The following is a 25554-nucleotide window of genomic DNA, read 5'->3' on the forward strand; positions in this document are numbered from 1 at the left end:
ATGAATCTTGCCAGACATGTGGTTTACAAATATTTTCTTTCAGTATGTATGTTTTTTCATCCTTTTAACAGGGTCTTTTGGGAACAAAAATTTGTAATTTTGATGAGGGCCATTTGCCAAGTTTTTCTTTTATGAATATATTTTGGTAAGAACTATTTAAAAGAGTTATTCACTAGGTCCAAAAAACTTTCTCCTGTTTTTTCCTAAAAATTTTACAAGTTTTATCTCTTACATTTAAATCAATGATCCATTTTTAAGTTACTTTTTGTATAAGAAGTAAGGTTTCGGTGGAGGTTGTTTGGTTTTTTTCTATGAAATCCAATTGCTCCTCCAGATAACTAAATCTTATGAATCATCTCTATCACAAATTATCACTAAATAATCAGCTTATTTTAATTTTTGCTAAAACTAAACTGCTGAAAAGAATATCTTGATTGGAGGGCAAGATAGGATCGAATTATAATTTTTTGGCAATTAAAGGGGAATTGAGACTTTTTCAATTGAGACTTTAAGCATCCAGAACTCAGCATGATATACCAGAAGGTGGGGGAACAAGGCTGTGCAAGGCAGGTTGAAAAGGAGTTAAGTTAAAAAAAACTAACTTCCCTTAATTCTATTCTTTTGCGTAGAAATCGGATCACAGCAAATCCAAGTTTAAAACAAAACAAAACAAACAAAAAAAACCTAGAGAGTCAATTTGCATGCAAATTATGCTAAGGCATAAAGCATACCTTTAATAAGTGTTTCCCAGATTGCAGCCATTTGTGGATTACATTAACAAATTTGCCCTGTCTGCTTACAATCATGTACAACTTCATGATTTTTGGCTTGGCCAGAAATAATGTAATTTCTTTAACATGCTTAATGGTATTAATATAATCATCAGGTGATGCTTTGGACACTGATTAGCACCCTATGTGAGGTATTATAAATAAAACCAAGACTCTTATCAGATTGTGATCATATATATTTTCCTACAAAAAAACCACAGCTTGACTTTACTGTGAGAATTTGGATCCACACGTACTATTCTCATTAGGAATCAGGATGAAGTATCAACACATTGTCCTAGTGGCTGGTGGAAAAGGGATATGGGTGGGTAGTTGGAGAGTGGAATATATGACACTCTTTAACAGCAGCATTCAAATTTTTATTGAAAGGTGTAAAATATATGTGATCAACACTGTTACTTTCATTTGCAAATGGAATAAGCTAGGAAGTATAAAGACCTGTAACTTGACTTCTTATCAAGATTATCTTATCAGGTTTCCACAGGTCTGGAATTTTCTTTCCACTGGATAGGAGTATGTAGTGGGAAGTCCAGTTGATAACATTTTTATTTTTAAAAAAACCAACATAATCAGACTGTCTTAGTCTTAAGGCTTTCTGGATTTCGTCCTTGGAGGAGGTCAGGATCTTCCCAAGGCCTGGGTCCTCGAATATTCTTCCAGTCATCAAAAGTGGAGTCCTTTATTTTCTACAGAACCACAAAAATTAAAGTATATGTATTAGTGCAAAAGCCCTGTGGCTATGATTAGGATATCACTGAATAAATGAATAAGTGATTGAGTGGAAAGAATCCAAAAGGCCTCAATTTTAGCAAATAAATCAACTGCAGACCAAACATGATAATTAAAGAAATGTCATATTTCTTAGGAGTTCAGAACTTTTGTTGCTTGCTATTGATGTTAATGCCTATCTTTTCCCCCATAATAATAAAACTATTAAAATAGAAAAACTCTAGATGCCTTATTTTTGAGAGCATAAAGAATGGGAAAACAAAATCCAAATCTGAAGGCTGATCCAGCATAATGATGACTTAAAGGGTTAGCATGGGTGATGGTCGAAAATGAGAGGGAAAAACCAAAGATGGAGACCTCAAAGTCTTCTACAAGGAAGAAAAGAGACCAAGATAATTTGTCTTACACCTGACAAATGAGCCTGGGCTTAAGAATGAAAAGACTTTTCCCACAACTACCTATTTTGGGCAACTGAAACTAGTTTCAAACTACCCTTTGGATCATTTTACCTTCATTTAGTCTGAAGTGTCTCTCAAGCACAGGAATGAAGGCAGGATAAAAGGGAAGAACATAAATGTTTCTTCACCCTTCTCCTACTAACCACCACTCTGACAGTAACTTTTATACATTTGCTGTTCTGGAATAATTCAGTAAAATAGAGAACAAGCTGAGATAACACAGGATAGCTTATATCTAGAGACAGGAAAAATAGTATAAATTTACCCTGATGCTTGGATACTAAGCATTACTCTTTTATTAACTAGTTGTATACCTTTGGCAAATGATTTAAGCCATCTGGGCATTAATTCCTACATACGTGATAATAAAATGCTGCTTCAGTTCTCAAATTCTATGGTTTCTAAAAGAATTAGAAGGAAAATCTACTCACAGACAAACCCTCCATAGCATTGCTACTGGCATAGTACTTAACACATTTACAAGTAGCAAGTTATACTTTTTGACCAAATAATGGAGATACTTGTGAATAAAAACACTGCCTAAATTTCACTTATAGTTTTACCAGGAGTCTGTATTAAATATATATGGAGAAACAAAATTCTACTAATTTAGCAAGAAGAGGGTATTTTCCAGTGTAGTTGTAAAATAATCTAAAATTATTAAAAGGTTTTAATAAAAATATGGCCATTATCTAGACAACATAAGATATATATACTTAAGAGAATTTAAGACAGTTCTTAGATGAGATTCAAGGTTGACAGAACAAGTTCTCGCAAAAGTGGTCCAGTCTTTAGAGATCTTTACTGAAGAAAAGATTCTCCGTACAATTCTGCATAACATGCAGAGTGGCTGAAGACTCAGCTATGTACGTGTGCTAGGTAAGACCACCTAAGGGTGACCACTTAATAGCCAACTACTATAGGACTAAGTGTAGAACAGAGTCAAGAAATGATGAGAAAAAGAAGTGTCAGGCATATTGAATTTTCAGCCCTACCAGAGTGAAGACCTCTCCTTAGTACCTTGTTGCTACCTTGACATCCAGCTAAGGCCCCCAAAAGGCTACTCCTTAGGAGTGAGGATTATGCCTGAGAATAAGCCCTACTTTAGACTCACCCCAACAAAACTTAATGCCAAGGCCTGACAAGATCCTCTGAGGAGACAGTTTGGAAATTGACTGCCATCAAGTTACAGGGGCCTAAGAAACACTGTAGCCTTTCCACAGATTCTCCCTTACAAAGCAAATTCAAGATGCTCAGCCAATAATTAAATTGCCTACTAAAATGAAAATCAGCACTCTTCAGCAGTCTCTTTAATGTGTTATTGACAATGTTCACTTTTCAATAAAAAATAACCAGACATACAAAGAAATAAGAAAACATAATCCAGTAAAATATGAGAAAACCTTAAGAAATGGAGAATATCCTCCCTCACCAAATCCCATAATATAATGTGCTATTAAACTCTTTGATTTTTGCTAATCAAATGGGTGAAAAATGACACTTCATTATAACTTCAATTGACATTCCTATTATTATAAGTTGAGGATCTCTTCCTATGTTTAAGAAGGATACTTATTTCCCCTAAACTCTTTACATACTTTGTCGATGTTCCTATTGACCAAGCAAGTTCTTGAATTTTTTCTTATTGATTTGTAGATGCTCTTCATATTTAAACAATTCACCATGATAAGATAAACTGTATTTAGGATTTCTCATTTAACTTGTGACTTTATATACATTAATTTTTTTAGGCTGAACTTTTGAAATTGTATGTATCAATTCATCAATCTTTACTTCTACAGCTTCTGAGTTTTTCTTTTCTTTTTTTTTTTAATCACATTTAAATAGGCTTTTCTGACTCAAGACCACCAAAAAAAGAATCTCCATTTTTTTTTTCCTAGTCCTTTTAGCATTTTGTTTTTTATTTTTAAATTCTTGATCTGGAATTTATCTGTTTGTAGTATATAAAATATAGATCCAGGGGTCCTGAGGCATGAAGCTGGGGACCTAACCTCTGCCCACAACCAGGCACATTGCCAGTGCCACATGGCCTGCCTAGGGTCCTGCGGTATGGAGCCAGGGACCGGACCCTCTGCCCACAAACAGGCACACCGCCAGCATCATGAGGCCCACCTGGGGTCCTGAGGCATTGAGTCAGGGACTGGATCCTTCTCCCACAACCAGGCACACTGCCAGAGCCATGGGGCCCACCTGGGGTCCTGAGGCATGGAGCCAGGGACCGGACCCCCTCCTATAACCAGACACACTGCCAACACCACCAGCAACTAGGTAAGGAGCATGCCAAAAACATCACATCCATGTGGGTGGCCCACCACAGCCACCACAATAATCACGGCTGCTGCGAAAGTGGCTAGAAGCCACAATCACCGTGCAGATGGTCCACCAGCCACTGGAGTGTATTGACACAAGGCGATTCACCAGCAGAGATAAAAGAAAAGAAGAGGATGTCGCTCTCCACAAAGCCCATTCCAAAGAGACAGAAGAAGCATTTGCTCTATGATAATATTGGGGGACCTGAACACACCTCTCAGCATTGGACAGATCATCTAGGCAATAAATCAAAAGAGTAACCATTACTCTTTCAGAAGGAAAGATGAAATCTAGGGTTATCAGAGGTGGGAGGAGGGAGGGAGAGGGGGCTGGGGAGAGATTGGTCAAGGGGCATAAAGAATAAGTACGCTTTGTAATAATATATATATATATATACACACACACACACTAGTAATATTGATTTGATCAACATATGTCAATGTTGAACCCCCAAAATATGTATAATCAGTTATGATTCAATAAAAATTTTAAAATATAGATCCATCTTTATTTTCTTTCCAAATGACTATATAGTTTACCAAATACCATATATTCAACATAAATAATTTTTTTCTGTATTACTAATAATTTAAGTTTATAATAAGACAGATAGACACAATCTCTAGTAAGACTGTTACAAAACAGAGACTATATTAATATACTGTACCTCATACTCTGACTCTAAAGATACTTTACTCATTTTCAGTTTTTTTTCCAATTCAGGATCAATCTGTAGAAAAGAGATAGGAGCCATAAGTTATTTAAGTTTGTTAGATGTGATTTTCAACTTTAAAAATTATAGAAGGGATGGCTGAGATAGTATGATTGATTACAAACACATGGCATAATCTCTACCATCCATTCCAATCACATAATAACTAATGTATTACTACCACCACTACCACAACTAATAGCAGCTAATATTTACTAAGCATTTCTTTGTGCCAGAATTTCGACATATATTATCTTGCTTAATTCTCACAAAATCTAAGAGATAAGTATTATTACAATCTGTATTATCACAAGTAAGGAAAATGGGACATAGGAAGTTTAAATAACTTGTCAAAGAGGCAGAGCTTAGCTTTGAGCACTGGCCCTTTGCCTCCAGAGTCCACACTATTAACCACCAACCTAAATTATGTTACAAAAAAGACTATTAAATATAATGCTACACTTGAAAAGAAAAAAGAACACCTTCCATAAAGAACACCTTCTTTAGAAATAAAGAGATATCTATATGAAAAAAGTAGGATTCTATAGTGGTAAATAGGAGCTGATGTCATGTTACTTGTGTTGGCAAAGAATGTGATTGCTGAAATTAATAAACAAACAACAACAACCAGAAAAAAAAAACCCAAATTAAATTAAATTAAACAGCTGAACAGTGAGTGACTGAACATAAACTAAGACCAAATTAGTAAACCAGAAGTATAACCAGAGGATTACACTAGAATGATGCAGCCTGAAGAGGTAAAGGTAAGATGAATTAAAGAAAAGATGTACTGTATTATGAAAGCTAGATCAAAAAGTTTCAACATATGTCTACTAGAAGTTCTAGAATTAGAGAATAAAGGGAAGAAGGGCAATAATTAAATGAAAATAGCAAAAAATTCTCTAGTGCATAGAAAAGACACGAGTCCTCAGACTAAAATGACAAAATAAAAAATAACCACAACAAAATAAAAATAACTCATTCTTAATCAAGGTATAGTAAAACCTTAGAATAGTAAAGATAAAAAAGAAACTTCAAAAGCCTTTTAGCTTTTGAAGAGAGATTACTCACAAAGGGATGAGAATTAGAAAAAAGACTGCTCATTAGCAACCTCAATGCTAAAATATGATGAAATTATATCTTCAATTTTGATTATGAGAAAAGATCACTTTGAACTTCAGTTTTATTTTTACTACACTCTCTTTTTCTTTCATGGTTTCTACTTGATTTTTTTTCTCAACCACTGTTAGAGATTTAATGACAAAATTTTAGAAATCCAGCTACACACTACTTATAAGAAATGCACTAAAAAAAAAAAAAAAAAGAATGAAAGCACAAGGTTGATGGTAGAGGGTTGCAACCTACCAAAAAGATAACATGCTATGATCAAGTTGAACTCATTCCAGGAATGCAAGGTTAACTTGAAATTCACAATGTAATTTATAAACAAACCAACAGAACAGAGAAGGCTAAAACAGATTAAACACTTATATGAACACTTGATTTATGATAAAATAGTCACAGAAGGACAGAAAGGAAAAGATGCTGTCATCAGTAAATGGTGCATGGACAGCTTGTTATCTATACTAGAGAAAACATTCCTTACACAATACAGTTACAGGTAGAATGTAGACCCAAATATAAAAGGCAAAACCAAAATTTTTAGTATTAATACAGAAAAATACTTTGGAGTAGGGAAAATTTTTCTTAAAAGGACAAACAGAAAAAGTGACCATAATAAAGTAAAAGAGGAATAAAAAGGACTACATTAAACTTAAGAAAATATGTTCATCAAAAGATACCATTAAGAAAGTAAAGACTAACCTGGCATGCATAAAGAACTGTTACAAAACAGTAAAAGATCTACAACTCAGTAGAAAAAGTGGGCACAAAAGACTATGTACAAAATAGAAAATAAAAATGGCCAACAGACATAAAAAGTGATCAACCTCATTCATCATCATGGAAAATTTAAATTCATTACAAAATTAGATAAGAATTCATAACATGCCCACCAAAATAGCTTTTAAAAACAAACAAACAAACAAAACTTACAATACCAAGTATTGGCAAATATTTGGAAAATTGTGAACAATAAATTGCTGGTAACAGTACAGGCTAATACAGTCATTCTGGAAAATAGTTTGGAATTATTAAATAAGGTTGAAGTATGATACACATACCCTATATCCCAGCAATTCCTTTTTTGTACATGTATGTGTTCTTTCATCTCTCATTAAAATAACAGACTCATTTAGCTTTCTTTTTCAAGTGATGTCTGGATCATACTGGCATCAGTATTGTAATTGTTCTCATTTTTATTATCTGAATCTTAGAAAACATAGTCACAATATTTATAATGTTAAAAATTAAGCTAGCACTATCTTTACAAAGCACAACAGACAGGCAAAGTCAAAGACTATTTCTGCTTATGATTGCAATGTACTTAAATTGGATCACTTAGTGTGATGCAACAATGGATGATTTGTGGTTGTTAGCATCAGCACCCAGAATAAAAAACAGCAACAGCCACTAGGGACAGCAGATAAACTATGCCATATCTATTTCATACTAAAAATTGAAAGTTGTTGTTTTCAGCTGGTATTTTTTTGGCCCAAATTATGTGTCTTGTGCTTTCCTCTCAACTTTCCACACCTATCACTGAAAAGCACAGATTTTTGTGTCCTGAGATGCCGAACTTTCAGTACTAAAATCAGGACAGTCTAAGGCAACTTAGGATGGCTGGTCACCCCAAATTCATACTGTCTTTTCTCCACCTGTCTACAAACTTCTCAACTGAACTTATCCTCTTCTTGATCCTTCTCAACTGACACTGTCTTCTATCAGCACCGCACTCTCCCGAGTGAGCCACGGGCCGGCCCGACACTGTCTTCTAGATCCCAGTTTCAAACCCCTTTGACCTCAGCAATCTTGCCCTCTTGACCATCCCCACCTTGACCTCAACCTCTTAATCCTTGTAACTGCTGTCAACTTCAACCAATTTTTTCTTCTCAGTCCTTAACCAAACTCATCCTTTCAATTCCTCTCAACATCAGACTAACTCATCCTTTCTACCTTGTTTAAACTCAACCTCACCCAACCACTGATTCTTGACTTCACTGGAATTTGACTTCTCAATATCAAGCAACCTTGACCTCTCAATCTCAGTAGGCCATGTTCTCTCATCCCTCTCATCTCAACCTTTTCCTCTCATCCCACTCCTATAAACGTTAACAAACCTCATATTTTAAACCTTATTCTCTGGACTTCAAATGACCTTGTCCTCTCAGCTTTAATCAACATCATTCTCTTGTTCTCTTTACTTTGACCCCATCTTCCAGACCTCTCCTGTTATCTCAACCTCCCTTACCCTCTCTCCTTAACTGGGTGACTAGAATAACCATTTATCCAGTCCTCAAAACCAAAACCTTCAGTCATCTCAGATTTATTCCTTTTTATATTACATACATCACATTAGTCATCAAATACTCTCAATTTACTGCTAAAATTTTTTTTAGAACCCATTCATTTCTCTTTATCATCACTGCAAATGTTTTATTTCAGGTTCCAGTATTGTTCATTTATACTACTACAACAGAGTCCTAACAGGTCTCTTTACTTCCAATCTAAACAATCTCTTTCCTTCTGCCTTGCTCCCACAATTCCCATCCACCCTATACTCCACTGTCAGAGAGCTATTTCTAAAATGAAAATCTGACCATATGCCCAATACTCCTTCTACCTTAAAGAATATAAATCAATTCTATCATTTAGCTAACTCCTACTCATTCTTAAAGCCTAATTCAAGGGTTGATATTTTTAGTAATAAACCTTCTCTAATTCCCCTTTCCCAAGTCTAAATTGTATGCCTTTCCTTGAAGTTCTAGTAATGTTTTATATAGAATTCTAATATAGCATTTTACTGGGCATTGGAATACATTTGGGTATATTTTTACATTATATGTCTTTGAGCCTTGATTATGCCATAGGTTTTGTAAGAACCAGTTTCTTGCCACTTTCTATCTGCAGGCTCTAACAAATGATTAACACATAATAAATATTAAATTATTTTTCAAGTACATACACAGTCTCCCACTTCTAAAAGTGTGATTACTGTAACTTTCATTTTAAAGGGAAAGAGAAAAATTTCTTTGATGAAGTAATTGGGATGCTAACTGAAGCCTTTTAAGACAGTTAAACTGAAAATTGTTAGTTAACTAAAAACTGACTAACTGAAATTATTCAATTATCTACAAATTGTTCTATTCCCTCATAGAAACTACATAAAGTTAATATTTAATCTCTAGTGTCTTTAAGACTAGCTGAAGTTGGTTTTCTCAAACCATAAAATGAACTAAGAAAACTGAATAAGCCTTTATACTCTTTGCCTTCCCACTAATGTTACCAAGGTCTGCCAATGAAATACATACAAAGGTGCCTCAAAAAGTTTGTGGAAAGATGGAATTAAAAGATAATACAGGGGTGGCCGGTTAGCTCTTTTGGTCAGAGCATGGTGCTAATAACACCAAGGTCAAGGGCTTGAATCCCTATACAAGCCAGCTGCTAAAAAAACAAACCAAAAAAAACCCAAAAAACCAGTAATACAAATCTTTCCATGAACTTTTTGAAGACCCCTCATAAATTACTTGGAAAAAACTTCAAATATCACATATGTGCCATAAACAAAAACTATTTACTTCTGTATGACTGAACCAGAGTTCTTATGTAACAGCTGGCCTGAATTTCACAGTAATCGTACAATCACAGAAGGTAAGAATCCTAGCTCCATAGTCATGTAACCTTAGGCAAAATACTTAAGCTCAGTTTTCTCATCTGTAAAATAAAGACAGTAATATGTATAGGAACTAGTAGAGTCCTACCACAAAGTAGATATTATGAGAAGATAGGCATCTTTATTTATAATGAAAAATAATTTTGTTTTCTTTTAGTATCAGTTATTAAAGATACATATCAATATAATTTACAAATTACTGATATTAATATGAAATAACTAACTTATAATTGGAGAAATAAAATGAAGTGAAATTGTTGACCTATGTTCTTTAGTCCCTTCTAAATCCTAAAAACAGCTACATCAGAGCATATTCTGTGGCAGAAAGCTAAACAATATTGACAATTTTGTAGTGAATAAGGAGACAGATTACTAAATCTTTTACATTTCATGGTTCACTTCCATGTGATCATTAATGCTGTTTTAAAAATTAAGAATTAAGAGCACAAAGATCATATGTTAGCTTTGAAAAGCACGACAAACTCAGACTGCTTAGTATACTGAGTATAACTTTCTCCTAAACCAGAACATACATATACACAGGCACATGTCAAACTCCAATCACAGTTCTTACCTTACTCTTTACAGCATCATATCGGATTTGTGAAAACTCACGAAGACCAAAAGAACCTCCAACAATCAGCAACTGAAACAAAGATAGGAAACAATCAAAACAGAAGGGTAGAATTCAGCCTATTTATAGATTACTTATCTAAACAATAACATGAAAAAGACCTTAGCCAGAGAACAGCCATCTTTGGGGTAACTAGGACCAAGCAGAAAATTTCAGTTAGCCATTAACTTGGGAACTGGCTATCATCAATTTTTTCAGGTTAGCAGAGGAAATGAGAAACTGACCATATGGCTGAAACTGCCTAAAGATGAAATCTTGCTCCCAAAGTATCCTTCTTAAAAGTTTATTTCTGTTTGTCTCCCATTACATTCTCTTAGGCTGATTTACTTTAGATGTTGCACACCTAAAATTAAGAATTAAAACTGAGCTTTTCAAGATGGCGGCGGCTGCGGCGGCTGGCGCGGAGTAGCTGAGGTGGAAAAGGTGGCCACTGGGCCTCAGGCAGCCGGGAATCTTGTGGACCTTCCTCTCGCCATCTCTTAAGGGAGGACTGCTGCTGCCGACCGGTCGTGGGGGGTGACCGCCACTTTGCCCCCGGCAGGAAAGGCTGCCTCATTTACAGACAACAGCTTTGAAGTGTGGAGCAGGAAAAGAACTGTTTCTTAGCTGCAAAAGTGAGTCTCGAAACAGGGAACACGGCGCCAGGGCTGCTGTGGATGCAGCCAGGATCCCAGAGGCCGGGGCCGCGCTGAAGGCGGCCAGCTGCCCTATTCAGGATTCGAGGTTTCAGACCGGCATTAAAGAAGATTCCTGGGAGCGCCCGAGCCGCGCCGCGACTGAACAGCCCGAGGCGGCAGCGGCCGAGAACTGGGAAAGGCGGCAAACCAGAGACAGAGAGCGAGCACCCGACCTGGCACAGCACTGTGAGTGATCCCTGGCACAGCTCTGTTCGGGGGGTGGGTGCCCACGCGGCTCCCGCCTGCACCACCAGGCCACTCACCGCCTGGTGCTGCCTCCATTTTCCCAGGTGCGGGCAGCTCCGCCCTGCTCGGCCATCACTGAGCCCTCCCACTTGCTTGGCCTGGTGCGGGGGCCTCCGCTCCCACTCCCTCCGCGGTTCTCTGGCGGGGCGGGTGGAGGGGGTGTCCCGGGCCAGTGTCAGGACGGCAAGGAAGTACGGGCGGGCCGACTGTCACTCCACCATACCCTGGACTCCGGCCCCAGGTAAACTCCCTGTTACTGGGAGGCAGATACCATCTCTGCGGCCACCAGTTTGGAAAAAAGCCTAACGAATGTCTGGTTGGGAATAGTATGGTAGGAGAGTTCCCAGGTCCGCTTGAACCTGCCGGAGACCAGGCTGCAGGTGGGCGCTAGACTCGGTTTATACTGGGGGGATACAAAGGTGAACAAGACCCGAGAAAGATCTACAATAGTGCTACAAAGGCACCCAGAGAGACCGGTCGTCTGTGCCCAGCAGAAACCTGGTAGACTTCCTGGGCGAGGCGGTGCCGAGCAGGGTCTTGAAGGCCCAGCTGATAGACGAGGGGTGCAGAAGACACGCCCCAGCCCAGCACAGTGCGCACAGAGTGGGGAGACGTGCGGCCAGGGAGGCGGAGACTCGACAGAAACCACACACCCGGTGGGGTCGCCACTGCACGATCTAACAGCCTGGGCCAGAGCACACGGAACAGGGAGAAGTCCTGCACAGGAAGTGAAAGCTCAACAGAGATCACACACCCTGTGGTACGTGATCCACCAGCCCAGCAGAGTCCAAGCTGACCAGAAAGGTGGCTCCCCGGAGAAGCCCAAGACCCGAGACAACAACACACACAAGGCACTAGAGGCCAACTGAGCAGTCACGGAGGGAGCCATACGAAATTGGCAACCACAGCAACATCCTAGTTAGTCATTAGTCTCAAACCGGTGGACTGTGAAACCCCCTGCCACAATGAATAAACACCAAAAAAAAGATACCAGAAATACAAAAAATCAAGAAAGTACACCACCAAAAGTTAATAAATCTCAAACTCTAGATCCTATAGAACAAGAAGCCCTTGAAATGACTGACAAGGAATTTCGAGTGATAATTCTAAAGAAACTGAATGAGATACAAGAAAACTCAGCTAGACATCATGATGAAATGAGGAAAAGTATACAGGATCTGAAAGAGGAAATGTACAAGGAAATCAATGTCCTGAAAAAAAATGTAGCAGAACTTGCTGAACTGAAGAAGTTATTCAACGAAATAAAAAACACAACGGAGAGTTTAACCAGCAGGCTTGTCGAAGTTGAAGAGAGAACCTCTGAACTTGAAGATGGGCTGTTTGAAATAACACAAGCAGACAAAAAGAAAGAAAAAAGAATCAAGGACATTGAAGAAAATCTGAGAGAGATATCAGACAACCATAAGCGATCAAATATCCGAGTCATGGGTATTCCAGAAGGGGAGGAAAATGGAGATTCCATTGAAAACATATTCAACAAAATAGTGGCAGAAAACTTCCCAGGTATAGGAAAAATCACAGATCTTCAGATCCAGGAAGCTCAACGATCTCCAAATGTATTCAACCCAAAAAGACCTTCTCCAAGACATGTCATAGTCAAATTGGCAAAACTCAGAGATAAAGAGAGAATCTTAAAAGCTGCAAGAGAGAAGCGTCAAATCACCTATAAGGGAGCCCCAATCAGGTTAACATCAGACTTTTCATCACAAACCCTAAAAGCTAGAAAGGAATGGGATGATATTTTCAAAATACTAAAAGACAAAGATTGCCAGCCAAGAATACTCTACCCTGCAAGGCTATCCTTCCGAAATGAGGGGCAAATAGTATATTTCTCAGACAAACAAAAACTGCGGGAGTTCACTACCACAAGACCACCCTTACAAGAAATCCTCAAGGGAGTACTGGGTTTGGTTCCTGAAAAATAACTACCACTTCCATAAAAACCCAAGAAAAATCTAAACTCGCTAGTTTAATAAAAATGGCATTCATGAAGAGAAAACAAGCTAACAAAAACACTATCTACAACCTAAGGAACCAACAAACACAGAAAACAAACAGTAAATCAGAAAGCAAGGAACAAAAGACACCTAAGACAACCAAACAACCAATAAAATGCTAGGAATAAATCAACACCTTTCAATAACAACTCTTAATGTAAAAGCCTTAAATTCCCCAATTAAAAGACACAGACTGGCCGACTGGATCAAAAAGCAGGACCCAACTATATGCTGCCTACAAGAGACCCACCTCACCCATAAAGATTCTCATAGACTAAGAGTGAAAGGATGGAAAAAGATTTACCAAGCAAACAGAAAAGAAAAACGAGCTGGAGTAGCTATTCTTATATCTGACAAAATAGACTTTAAACTAAAAACCATAAAAAGAGACAATGAGGGACACTACTTAATGATAAAAGGACTGATCCATCAAGAAGACATAACAATCATAAATATGTATGCACCCAATGTTGGAGCAGCCAGATTTATAAAACAAACGCTATTAGACCTAAAGAAGGAAATAGACACTAATACCATAATAGCAGGGGACCTGAACACCCCACTGTCAATATTAGACAGATCATCTAGGCAAAGAATCAGTAGAGAAACACAAGATCTAAACAAGACTCTAGACCAATTGGAATTGGCAGATATCTACAGAACATTCCACCCAACAACCTCAGAATATTCATTCTTCTCAGCAGCACATGGATCATTCTCCAGGATAGATCACATATTAGGTCACAAATCAAGTCTCAATAAATTCAAAAAAATTGCAATTATCCCATGTATCTTCTCAGACCACAATGGATTAAAACTAGAAATTAATAACAAACGAAATTCTGGAAACTATACAAACACATGGAAATTAAACAGCATTCTACTTAATGACATATGGGTCCAAGAAGATATCAAGCAGGAAATCAAAAAATTTATTGAAACTAATGAAAATAATGATACATCATACCAAAACCTGTGGGATACTGCAAAAGCAGTATTGAGGGGAAAATTTATTGCATTAAACGCTCACTTCAGAAGAATAGAAAGATGGCAAGTGAACAACCTAACACTTCACCTTAAAGAACTAGAAAAACAAGAACAATCCAAACCTAAAGTTAGCAGACGGAAAGAAATCATTAAGATCAGAGCAGAACTGAATGAAATTGAAAACCAAAAAACAATTCAAAAGATCAACGAATCAAAAAGTTGGTTTTTTGAAAAGATAAATAAAATTGACAAACCATTAGCATGGCTAACAATAAAAAGAAGAGAGAAGACTCAAATAACAAAAATTAGAAATGAAAAAGGCAATGTTACAACTGATTCATCTGAAATACAAGGAATCATTCGAGACTACTATAAACAACTATACGCCAACAAATTTGAAAATCTGGAGGAAATGGATAAATTTCTGGACACACACAAGCTCCCAAAACTGAACCGTGAAGACGTAGAAAATTTGAACAGACCAATAACAATAAAGGAGATTGAAGCTGTTATCAGAAGGCTCCCAACAAAGAAAAGCCCAGGACCAGATGGATTCACAGCAGAATTTTACCAAACATTCAAACAGGAATTGACACCGATTCTGTACAAACTATTCCAAAAGATTGAAACGGACGCAAATCTCCCAAACTCATTCTATGAAGCAAATATCATCCTGATACCAAAACCAGGTAAAGATATAACCAAAAAAGAAAACTACAGGCCAATATCCTTGATGAATATAGATGCAAAAATCCTCACTAAATTACTAGCAAACAGAATACAGCAACACATACGAAAAATTATTCATCACGATCAAGTGGGATTCATCCCAGGGATGCAAGGTTGGTTCAACATACGCAAATCAATAAATGTGATACACCATATTAATAAACTCAAACACAAGGACCATATGATCATCTCTATAGATGCTGAAAAAGCATTTGATAAAGTTCAGCACTCATTCATGACAAAGACCCTCTATAAGTTAGGTATAGAGGGAAAGTATCTCAACATAATTAAAGCCATATATGCCAAACCCACAGCCAATATCATCCTGAATGGGGAAAAGCTGAAAGCTTTTCCTTTAAGAACAGGAACTAGACAAGGATGCCCACTCTCACCACTCCTATTCAACATAGTGTTGGAAGTACTAGCCAGAGCAATCAGAGAAGAGAAGGAAATAAAGGGTATTCAGATTGGAAAAGATGAAGTCAAACTGTCCCTGTTTGCAGATGGCATGATCCTATATATCGAACAGCCTAAAACCTCTACAAAAAAACTGCTGGAATTGATAAATGATTTCAGCACAGTAGCAGGATACAAAATCAACACACAAAAATCAGTAGCATTTCTTTTCTCCAATAGTGAACATGCAGAAAGAGAAATCAAGAAAGCCTGCCCATTTACAATAGCCACCAAAAAAATAAAATACTTAGGAATTGAGTTAACCAAGGAGGTGAAAAATCTCTATAATGAAAACTACAAACCACTGCTGAGAGAAATTAGAGAGGATACAAGAAGATGGAAAGATATCCCATGCTCTTGGATTGGAAGAATCAACATAGTGAAAATGTCCATACTACCCAAAGTGATATACAAATTCAATGCAATCCCCATCAAAATTCCAAAGACATTTTTCTCAGAAATGGAAAAAACTATCCAGACATTTATATGGAACAATAAAAGACCACGAATAGCCAAAGCAATGCTCAGCAAAAAAAATAAAGCTGGAGGCATAACACTACCTGACTTTAAGCTATACTACAAAGCTATAATAACCAAAACAGTATGGTACTGGCATAAAAACAGACACACTGACCAATGGAATAGAGAATCCAGAAATCAACCCACACACTTACTGTCAGCTGATCTTTGACAAAGGCATCAAGCCTATTCAGTGGCGAAGGGACTGCCTCTTCAGCAAATGGTGCTGGGAGAACTGGATATCCATATGCAGGAGAATGAAACTAGATCCATACCTCTCGCCGTATACTAAAATCAACTCAAAATGGATTAAGGATTTAAATATACACCCTGAAACAATAAAACTTCTTAAAGAAAACATAGGAGAAACACTTCAGGAAATAGGACTGGGCACAGAGTTCATGAATACGACCCCAAAAGCACGGGCAACCAACGGAAAAACAAACAAATGGGATTATATCAAACTAAAAAGCTTCTGCACAGCAAAAGAAACAATTAAAAGAGTTAAAAGACAACCAACAGAGTGGGAGAAAATATTTGCAAAATATATATCTGACAAAGGATTAATATCCAGAATATATAAGGAACTCAAACAACTGTACAAGAAGAAAACAAGCAACCCAATTAAAAAATGGGCAAAAGAGCTAAGCAGGCATTTCTCTAAGGAAGATATACAAATGGCTAACAGACATATGAAAAAGTGCTCAACATCACTCAGCATCCGGGAAATGCAAATCAAAACCACATTGAGATACCATCTAACCCCAGTTAGGATGGCTAAAATCCAAAAGACTATGAACGATAAATGCTGGCGAGGCTGTGGAGAAAAAGGAACTCTCATACATTGTTGGTGGGACTGCAAAATGGTGCAGCCTCTATGGAAAATGGTATGGAGGTTCCTGAAACAATTGCAGATAGATCTACCATACGACCCAGCTATCCCACTGCTGGGAATATACCCAGAGGAATGGAAATCATCAAGTCGAAGGTATACCTGTTTCCCAATGTTTATCGCAGCACTCTTTACAATAGCCAAGAGTTGGAACCAGCCCAAATGCCCATCATCAGATGAGTGGATACGGAAAATGTGGTACATCTACACAATGGAATACTACTCAGCTATAAAAACAAATGAAACATGGATGGACCTTGAGAGAATTATATTAAGTGAAACAAGTCAGGCACAGAAAGAGAAATACCACATGTTCTCACTTATTGGTGGGAGCTAAAAATTAATATATAAATTCACACACACACACACACACACACACACACACACACACAAACCGGGGGGGGGGGGGAGAAGATATAACAACTACAATTATTTGAAGTTGATACGACAAGCAAACAGAAAGGACATTGTTGGGGGGGAGGGGGGAGGGAGGAGGGAGGGAGGTTTTGGTGATGGGGAGCAATAATCAGCCACAATGTATATCGACAAAATAAAATTTAAAAAAATAAATAAATAAAAATAAATAAATTAATTAAAAAAAGAATTAAAACTGAGTTTTATTGTTTTTCTTACCTCCCTAATCAACTACAAACAGAGGAAATCCAAGAGAAATGATATTAACTCACCATCTTGCTTAAAGGAAAATTGCATCCACATTAGTTAGAGGTATGAGTCAGATATTTTTATGTTCCAGTGATGCTTGACTGAGGTTACTGTCTTAGAGCTCTCCCTAGGAGATAAGGACTCCAACCCTGAAATAACATCAAGAGCTTGAAGATGACCAGTCCACCAACTGCAGAGTCTGACATCATGAGACCCTGACATTTGACTCAGATCCTCTTCTGATCCCATGACCATGTCCCACAGGACAAAACTCTTAGCTCACCTTCCCACCTCTTCCCCTTTATAACCCCAGAACAGGTATCAGAAGGCGGGATGATTTCAGCCTGGTCATCCCCCAGATGCCGGTTATCTAATAAACCTTCCAATCCTTGCACCAACTTTTGAACTTTTGAGCCATTTGTTTAGTGTGAGAGGGCAAGCCAAACCTGGCTTCCAGTAACAAACAGAGACACAGATTATACAAAATCCTATAGGTTATTTTTCCTGGTAATTTACTATTTATCTTTTCACAGTAAGTGTAATATATACTGTTTTGGAAACATTATAGTACATCACTACCAAATACCAAAATCAGCACCCCATACCTGTACTTGATTTTATGGTTTAAATGACATCATGACAAGCATTGTATTATTTGATCCTTACAACAGATCTATCAGCTAAGGAAAAGAACAAAAACAAAAACAAACCCCAAAGCATTAAACAAATGAGGAAATAAAAGCACAGGCAACTAAATGACTTGCCCATTGTTAAATCAGATTTGGCCTGAGGCTGTCTCTACTTTAAGTTCCTAAGAAACCTAACTTAGTAGATAAATAAACCTGATTACCAACTGGTCAGACCTTTTCCAAATAGGGCAAATGCTTAGCTATAACCAACCAAGCTACTTCTGTACTTTACTTCTTTGTTCTCTCTATACTCACAGCCCTTGTTGCAGAGCGGTGCTCTCTGAACCTCTTCTAGTTCTGAGTGTTGCTTCATTCATGAATCCTCTTTGCTCAATAAACTCCATAAAATTTTTGTTTAAATTTTTTCTTTTAACACCATTATTACACAGGGTATTCCCAGGAATAAAAATCTGGCCTTGTTCCTTCAGGATCAGAATTCTTTCAATTTTATGATTTTGCAAAATAATCCAATTTGAGAGTGTGGTGGTCTGCTGTGGCTAATGTCTGGAATCCTGTCGACATCGCCAGTTGTCTAGCTCTTAATCCTGTTCATGACGCCAATTGTAACGCTAGGTGACCACGCTAGTTGTTGGGCTCTTTTACCTTCTGGTTATCCTGCCACCGACTAGGCTGACTGTTGAGCTAGGGCTGGGTCTGGAGCTCCCAGACCCAAGCCCATTCACAGACTGGGTCACAAACCCTTCATATGCCAGGCTGGGTCTGTCTCTGTCTCTGTCTCCCAGAGAGCACTGTCCCTCATTTTCTTATCAAGTGATAAAGGAATCTCATGAAATATGCCACATTTCTCACTGTGTGGTAAATCTTAAAAGATCCCCAAACTGTCACTGCTGCTTCATCATCTTGTCCAAAAATCTAATTGGCTTTAATCTCTTTTCTATAGATGCAAAAGTCTAGTCATCTGAAAAAAAATAAAGTTTGATCTCACCTTCCTTTTTATGTCAATATGTTCATATTACCAATTAAGGAATTAAATAAAAAAGACATAAAACATTATAAAACATAAATTTTTATAACTCTGAAGTTGTAAATACTAACAAAACCTTGAGGCTATGAATTTCAAAACCCACTAAATGAGATCACATAAAAATTTAAACCTTCAATCCTGAGAAATAAATAAAATAAAAACAACATAAAATCAAAATACAACAAATCAGGAAAAATATTTGACATGTACAAACAGCTAATATCTGCAATGTCTATATGTAAGAATGCTTTGTATAGGTAAAATAACTTTTATATTTTAGTTTCAATGAAAAGACACACCCCTGGTTTTCTTACTTCCTCTCAATCTCCTTTTATTCATTCTTCCTCACCTTTCCAACCAAACATTACACTGAACTGTAGACCTGCCTTCCTATTTGACATCTCCACTTGAAAGTCTAAGAGGTATATACAAATTAATATAAAAGAATAACTCTTGATCCTTATCCCAAGTCTCAACCTGCCTCTAACCAATCTTTCACATCCCAATAAATGTCAATTACTTTCATCCAATTCCTCAAGTCAACTTCTTTGAAGTCATCTTTAGCTCCTCATTCATATATCACAAGTAATCCATCCCTGAGTTCTGTCACCTCTACTTTCAAAATATTTCTTGAATATGACAATTTCTGACTATATCCTCTTCTAATACCCTCTTCTAATTCAGGCCACTATCATTTCTTTCTTGGACTACTGCAATCACAGTACCCAGCATAATAAAGAATTTGTCTGATCTTTGTCTTGGGTTCCTAGGAAGGAGCTTTTAACTTGGAATTTCCTGAGTGATAGGAGTATCTGTTATTCATGGTGGGCCCCTGGGACAACACCTGAGGTTATGCTCACGAAGTGACTCATGGTAGTGCCTAGATGATTTCAGGATAGAGGCTGGCCGTGCTGGAAAGACCAACCATGTGACTAAAGGGTTGAGGGTTTGAGCTACATGATATCAATCTGACCTCCAAACCACCAGGCAGGGGAGAGGGGCCGAACACTGTGTTCAATCATGAAGCCAATGATTCAATCACCCAAGCCACTGTAGTGAAACCCCAATAAAAATAATAGACACTGAAGCTTGGTTGAACTGGTTGTTGAACACATCAGTGTGCTGGGAGGCTGACACACCCTGATTCTATGGGGAGAGGACAGAACTTTTGTTTTAAGGCCCTCCCAGACTTTGCCCTATGGGTCTCTTCTTCAGCCTGTTCCTAATTTGTGCCCTTTATAATAAAACTGTAATTGTAAGTATAGTGCTCTCCTGAGTCTGATTCCTTCTAGTAAATTACTGAACCTGAGGGGGTAGTGGGAACATCCAAATTTGTAACTAGTTGGTCAGAAGCACTGGTGGCCTGAGAATCCCAGAGTTTGCACCTAGGATCTGAAGTGAGGGGAGTTTTGTGGAGGACTGTATCTAGTAAGTGTGTGCATGTATGTGTGCCTAGTTAGCATCTAGACTGCAATGCACCACCTGCCACTTGTTACCATAGAATCCACACTCCTAATTAAATATCTTCATTTGTACTCTAGATCCCATCTTCCCTTAGCTACTGAAGGACACTGATTCATCAATTCTCCCCTTTCCTGTATCATCAAAATCTTGCTCACCACTACATAATTCATCTAAAAATGCTATTACTTCTCCTATCTTATTAACAGATTTTTTTAGATCTCACTTCCTCCAGTTACTAACCTATTTCTTTATTCCTAATAGCAGTAAAATTTCTCAAATGAGTTGTCTATATTCACTGCTCCTCTCACTCTGTCTTAGACCCATTCCAACCATCAATGACATCTACATTACTAAATCCAATGGTTAATTCTCTGTTCTCATCTTATTTCATGAACAAAATTTGACAGTTGATCATGCTCTCCTCCTCTTCCCTTACACCTGGTTTTTATTTAGCCTCAGAGTCACTCCTGCTTAGTCTCCTTTATTGGTTCCTCCTGTACACCCCAACCCTATAATGCTGGCATCCCCCAGGGCACAGTGTTTTGTCTTCTCTATCTATATTCACTTCTTTTGTGATTCAATCAATCCTATGGCTTTAAAAACATTTATATATTGATTACAACATTCCACATAGATGTGCTCAAGCAGGAGCCCTAGTGGCACCAGGTGAACAAAGCAGACCAGATAAGCACTGCAAAGGCTCTGGAACCTAAATTATCAGGACAGCCCCAAATAGTAGGCTAAACCTAAACATGGTGACTGCCTGCTAAAGCAGAAGACTTACACAGGTTATAGTTTCCTAACATAATATTCAAAATGTCCAACAATAAAAATACACGTGTCATAGCAAGAACAAGGAAAATAACAACTTGAATTTAAAAAGACTATCAAGAGATGCTAACATAGACACAAATCAGACGTTGGAATTACCTGATAAAGATTTTAAAGAAACCATTATAAAAATGCTTCAAAGAGCAATTATCAATTTTCTTGAAACAAATGAAAAGCTAGAAAACCTCACCAAAGACAGAAAACACAAAAAAGAACCAAAGGGTGACATCAGTTAAATGGTGGAGTAATAAGTACCTCCAAAAATCTCCTCCATAAAAGCTATAAGAACGCTTGAAAAAAACTGTCAAATCAACTTTTTCAGAACTCTGGAAATTAAGCAAAGGCTTGCAGCAATGTGGGAAGCATTTACTTTAAAAAAAATGATTGAATCTCAGGAAAAACAGCGAGCTTGGTGGCATTTTTAACTTGCCCTATTCTCACTTCTTACCCCAGATCCATGATAACCATGAAAACTAACAGTCTGCCATCACGGTGTAAAGCCTGGCAACCACTGAAAGGGGCAGAATGGGGTTGAAGCTCCTTAAAATCCCATTCTCTGAGAATTGTCATTATTTGACCAGTCTGGTGGTTCCTGAAAGAACCCACTCACAAGGCTATTTTTAGTTTACCTCACTTGGAGCTCAACCAGTATGCACAGACTTCTACCTGGAGGTGTTTGTTGAAAAAAAATCAGAGGCAACTGTTTAACATTATGACTGCCAGAGCTGGTGGGTAACAGTTAAGGCAAACAATAGGCTAGCCAAAAAGCTTCAAAAGAAAATGTGAGAAATAAGGTGTCCATGGAACACTTTGAAAAGCTCAAACATATTCCTGAGAATTTAGAAAACCAGACACATGAACAGAACTGTGTGCATGCCCAGAGCAGTGTATATGTTCAGGAAAGACCTGAGAAGGCCCTAAACTCTCACCTATGGCTAACCTTGAAGTGCTAAGCAAGCAAAAGGTGAAGGCTTAAGGTGGAGCAGTAAATCACATGGCTGAATGTTGAAGGCATGTCCAAGCAAGCATGCAGAGCCCCACAACAAAGACTGAGAGACTTGCTGGTTTTTAAGCAAACCTCTGCCCAATAAAAGGAAAAATAGTTTAATTTAAAAAATGGGGAAAGTATTTGAACAGATATTTCTCCAAAGAAGATATACACACAACCAATAAACATTTGAAAAGATGCTCAACATCATTAGTCTTTAGGGAAGTGCAAATGAAAACCACAATGAGATACCATTTCACACCTATTAGAAAGGGTAATTATAAAAAAGATGGACAATAACAAGTGTTGACAAGGATGTGGAGAAACTGAAAACCTCACACACTTCTGGTGGCAATGTAAAATGATGCAGCCACTTTGGAAAACAGTTTGGCAGTTTCTCAAAAGTTAAACATGGAGTTACCATATGACTCAGCAATTCTACTTCGTAGGTATACATCCAAGAGAAACGAAAGCTACTTCCACAAAAAAATGTGTACACAAATGTTCATAGTTTCATTATTCATAGTCACCAAAAAATGGAAACAACCCAAATGTTCATCAATGGATAAATGGATAAACAAAATGTTGTATATCCAAACAATGGAATATTATATAGACATAAAAAGGAATGAAGTATTCATACATGTTACAGTGTGAATTAACCTTGGAGACATTATTCTAAGTGAATGAAGCCAATCACAAGAGACCACATGTATTATTCTAATATGAATGTCCAGAATAAGCAAATCTACTGACAGAAGAACAGTGGTTGCCTATAGTGGGATACGGAGCAGGGGAGAATGGGAAGTGACTATTAATTGTTATGATGCTTCTTTTGGGGTGACGAAAGTGTTCTAAAATTAGATGATCATGATGATGGCTGCCTAACAGAATATACCAAAAACAACGGAATTAAATACTGTAAGTGGGTGAATTTTTTGATGTGTAGGAACAAGTATGTCACTGGTCAGATTAGAAGGGTAAATTCTGGGGACTCAGTGGGCACTGTGGAAAATGAAATAACACATATAGTCTCTTTTTCAAGTGGTTTCGAAGAGAAGGGAAGAAGAGATTATTAGCATATACCTGGCTTTGCAAATCCTCTTCTGTATGTTGTTAATAAAGACTCCCATGAAGCATTAATATTTGTCCAAGAGAGGAAATAATATGAACTTAAAGATACATGTAGAATAGTAATTATGGCATATTTGACTGATGCATGATGAAGAGGTTGTATCTTTTGAATTCTTGCCAGTGGTGTTGGGTTTTAGAGTACTGAATGCAGGATTTTCCTCTACAAAATTATTTACATGTTTAGGGCCCATATTCAGAAACATGGTCCCCTAGGTCCAGTATAGACACAGGAAGCAGTTTAGAGTAACATACTTAGGAAAAAGGCTTCTGTGGTACTTTCCAGTCCATGAACTAAAACAAAGGAGGAAAACCCTAGAAAGCACTTCGATGCATAGTGGTTTTAAGACCTTGGCTTTCATGATTTCAAAAAGTAAGAAGCCAAATCAAACTGCTTCCATTGGACATGCTGGTGACCAAAAGCCAGTGCCCACAGTAACAATGCTTCCGAATAGCCCTCCCTTTGGGGACAGAGGAATCTGTAGGGAGGATAGTATTTACACATGCCTTTTTGTCATCTGCATAAATATAATTACTGTGTTATCTTTTAAAGGCAAACAGTTATCTTTAAACTCTTTTAAAAATATATAGGAAGTTTTCTAAAGATGAAAAAATCCATATTCATCAAAAATGAGTTAAAAAAAAAAACCCAATTACCTTTCTAAGATCACTTCTGTTCTTTAGTTCTGCATCAGTGCAAAAGCTGGTAACCTCACCTGTGCAAAAATCCACACCCCAAAGTAATAAACTACTCTGTACTTAAAAGAAAGCAGCTTTTGTTCATATGCTTTACTTAAATCATTTGTTGACATCAAGGTTTGCTGAAGCAAAATAACTTGCTCATGGTCAAACAGCAAATAAAAGGAGTTGTCTAGATTCCAACTCTGACTGGTCTTATGTCAGCCTCAACCTGCATTTTCATGACATCTTCAGGGAATTCAGTATAGAACCGGATGAGACCATATAAACACGAAAGCTGCTAAGTGCTTTATAAATATAAACTATAACACAGCGACCACTCAAGAGCTGCTACAACGTGGCAGTTACCGTGCTAAACACTTTATTCACAAAGTCTTGTTTAGTTCATAGCAACACTGGAAGAATTTTCACAAACTAGGAAGCTGAAACCAGGAGACACCAGAAATCGTAGTTAAATTAAATACATCTAGTCCAAATGATCCAGACTGTCATCAAAACGCAGCGGGGGTTTAAAACGTAAGTTTAGCAATCATCCAGACTTGGGTTAAACTCTGGTTCTGATACCGTTCTCTGAGCTTCCGTTTAACTCAACTGTGAATCGGGGACATTAACAACGACCGCGTTCGACGCTGGGAAAAGATGCTACGCTCACAACTAGGCAGATCCTATTAACTACCAGGAAAGGGGAGAGAGGGACCGAGTTCCCCCTACGAGGTGGGGGGGAGGGGGGAGAACACTAGAAGAAAGACTGCCTGAAAGCTCTCAATCTATCGCCAGCCCCTTCCTGGCCCAGGTCCCGGTCCTCGGCCTCAAGGACTAGATTCCCCCGAGCTTTGATGCAGTCAAGCAGGAGGTCCCGCCCCTCCGGCAATCCCGGCCTCACTCCTGACTCCACTCACCAACATGGGGACTCCGTAGCGAAGGGTCTTGTTCTTGCGCAAGGCGCGCATCGCCGCGGGTGCAAACATAACTTAAGTCTCCGACTCGTTTAGACGCCCTTCCAAGCAAACCCAGCGCCGCTTCCCGATCTCAGCGGCTCAAGCTCCAGCCCAGACGAAGCCGTCCTTGACCCACCTCCTTCCCTTGGCTGTTCGGTGAGGGGTCCGTTACTGATAGGCCTCCGCCAGGCAAAA

General features: G+C 38.0%; 1 protein-coding gene across 1 annotated transcript; it reads right to left on the minus strand.

Annotated features, from left to right (window-relative positions):
• Positions 1 to 1128: 1128 nt before the first annotated feature.
• Positions 1129 to 25525, minus strand: LOC134374012 (cytochrome c oxidase assembly protein COX16 homolog, mitochondrial). The gene is made up of 4 exons (XM_063092162.1): positions 25321 to 25525; positions 10388 to 10459; positions 4977 to 5039; positions 1129 to 1477 (listed from the first exon to the last, which is right to left on the minus strand). The coding sequence occupies exons 1-4, from the start codon at positions 25387 to 25389 to the stop codon at positions 1361 to 1363; spliced, it is 321 nt and encodes a 106-aa protein (XP_062948232.1). The 5' UTR covers positions 25390 to 25525; the 3' UTR covers positions 1129 to 1360.
• Positions 25526 to 25554: the final 29 nt, after the last annotated feature.

This window comes from Cynocephalus volans, chromosome 3 (genome assembly GCF_027409185.1).
Source record: "Cynocephalus volans isolate mCynVol1 chromosome 3, mCynVol1.pri, whole genome shotgun sequence".
NCBI classification, from domain to species: domain Eukaryota; kingdom Metazoa; phylum Chordata; class Mammalia; order Dermoptera; family Cynocephalidae; genus Cynocephalus; species Cynocephalus volans.

Coding starts and splice junctions, on each gene's coding strand:
- LOC134374012 (XM_063092162.1), bottom strand. CDS start 25,389: ATGTTTGCACCCGCGGCGATGCGCGCCTTGCGCAAGAACAAGACCCTT. Junction 5,040..10,387: donor ATGATGCTGTAAAGAGTAAG/GTAAGAACTGTG, acceptor TCTTTTCTACAG/ATTGATCCTGAATTGGAAAA. Junction 1,478..4,976: donor CTTTAGAGTCAGAGTATGAG/GTACAGTATATT, acceptor GTGGTTCTGTAG/AAAATAAAGGACTCCACTTT.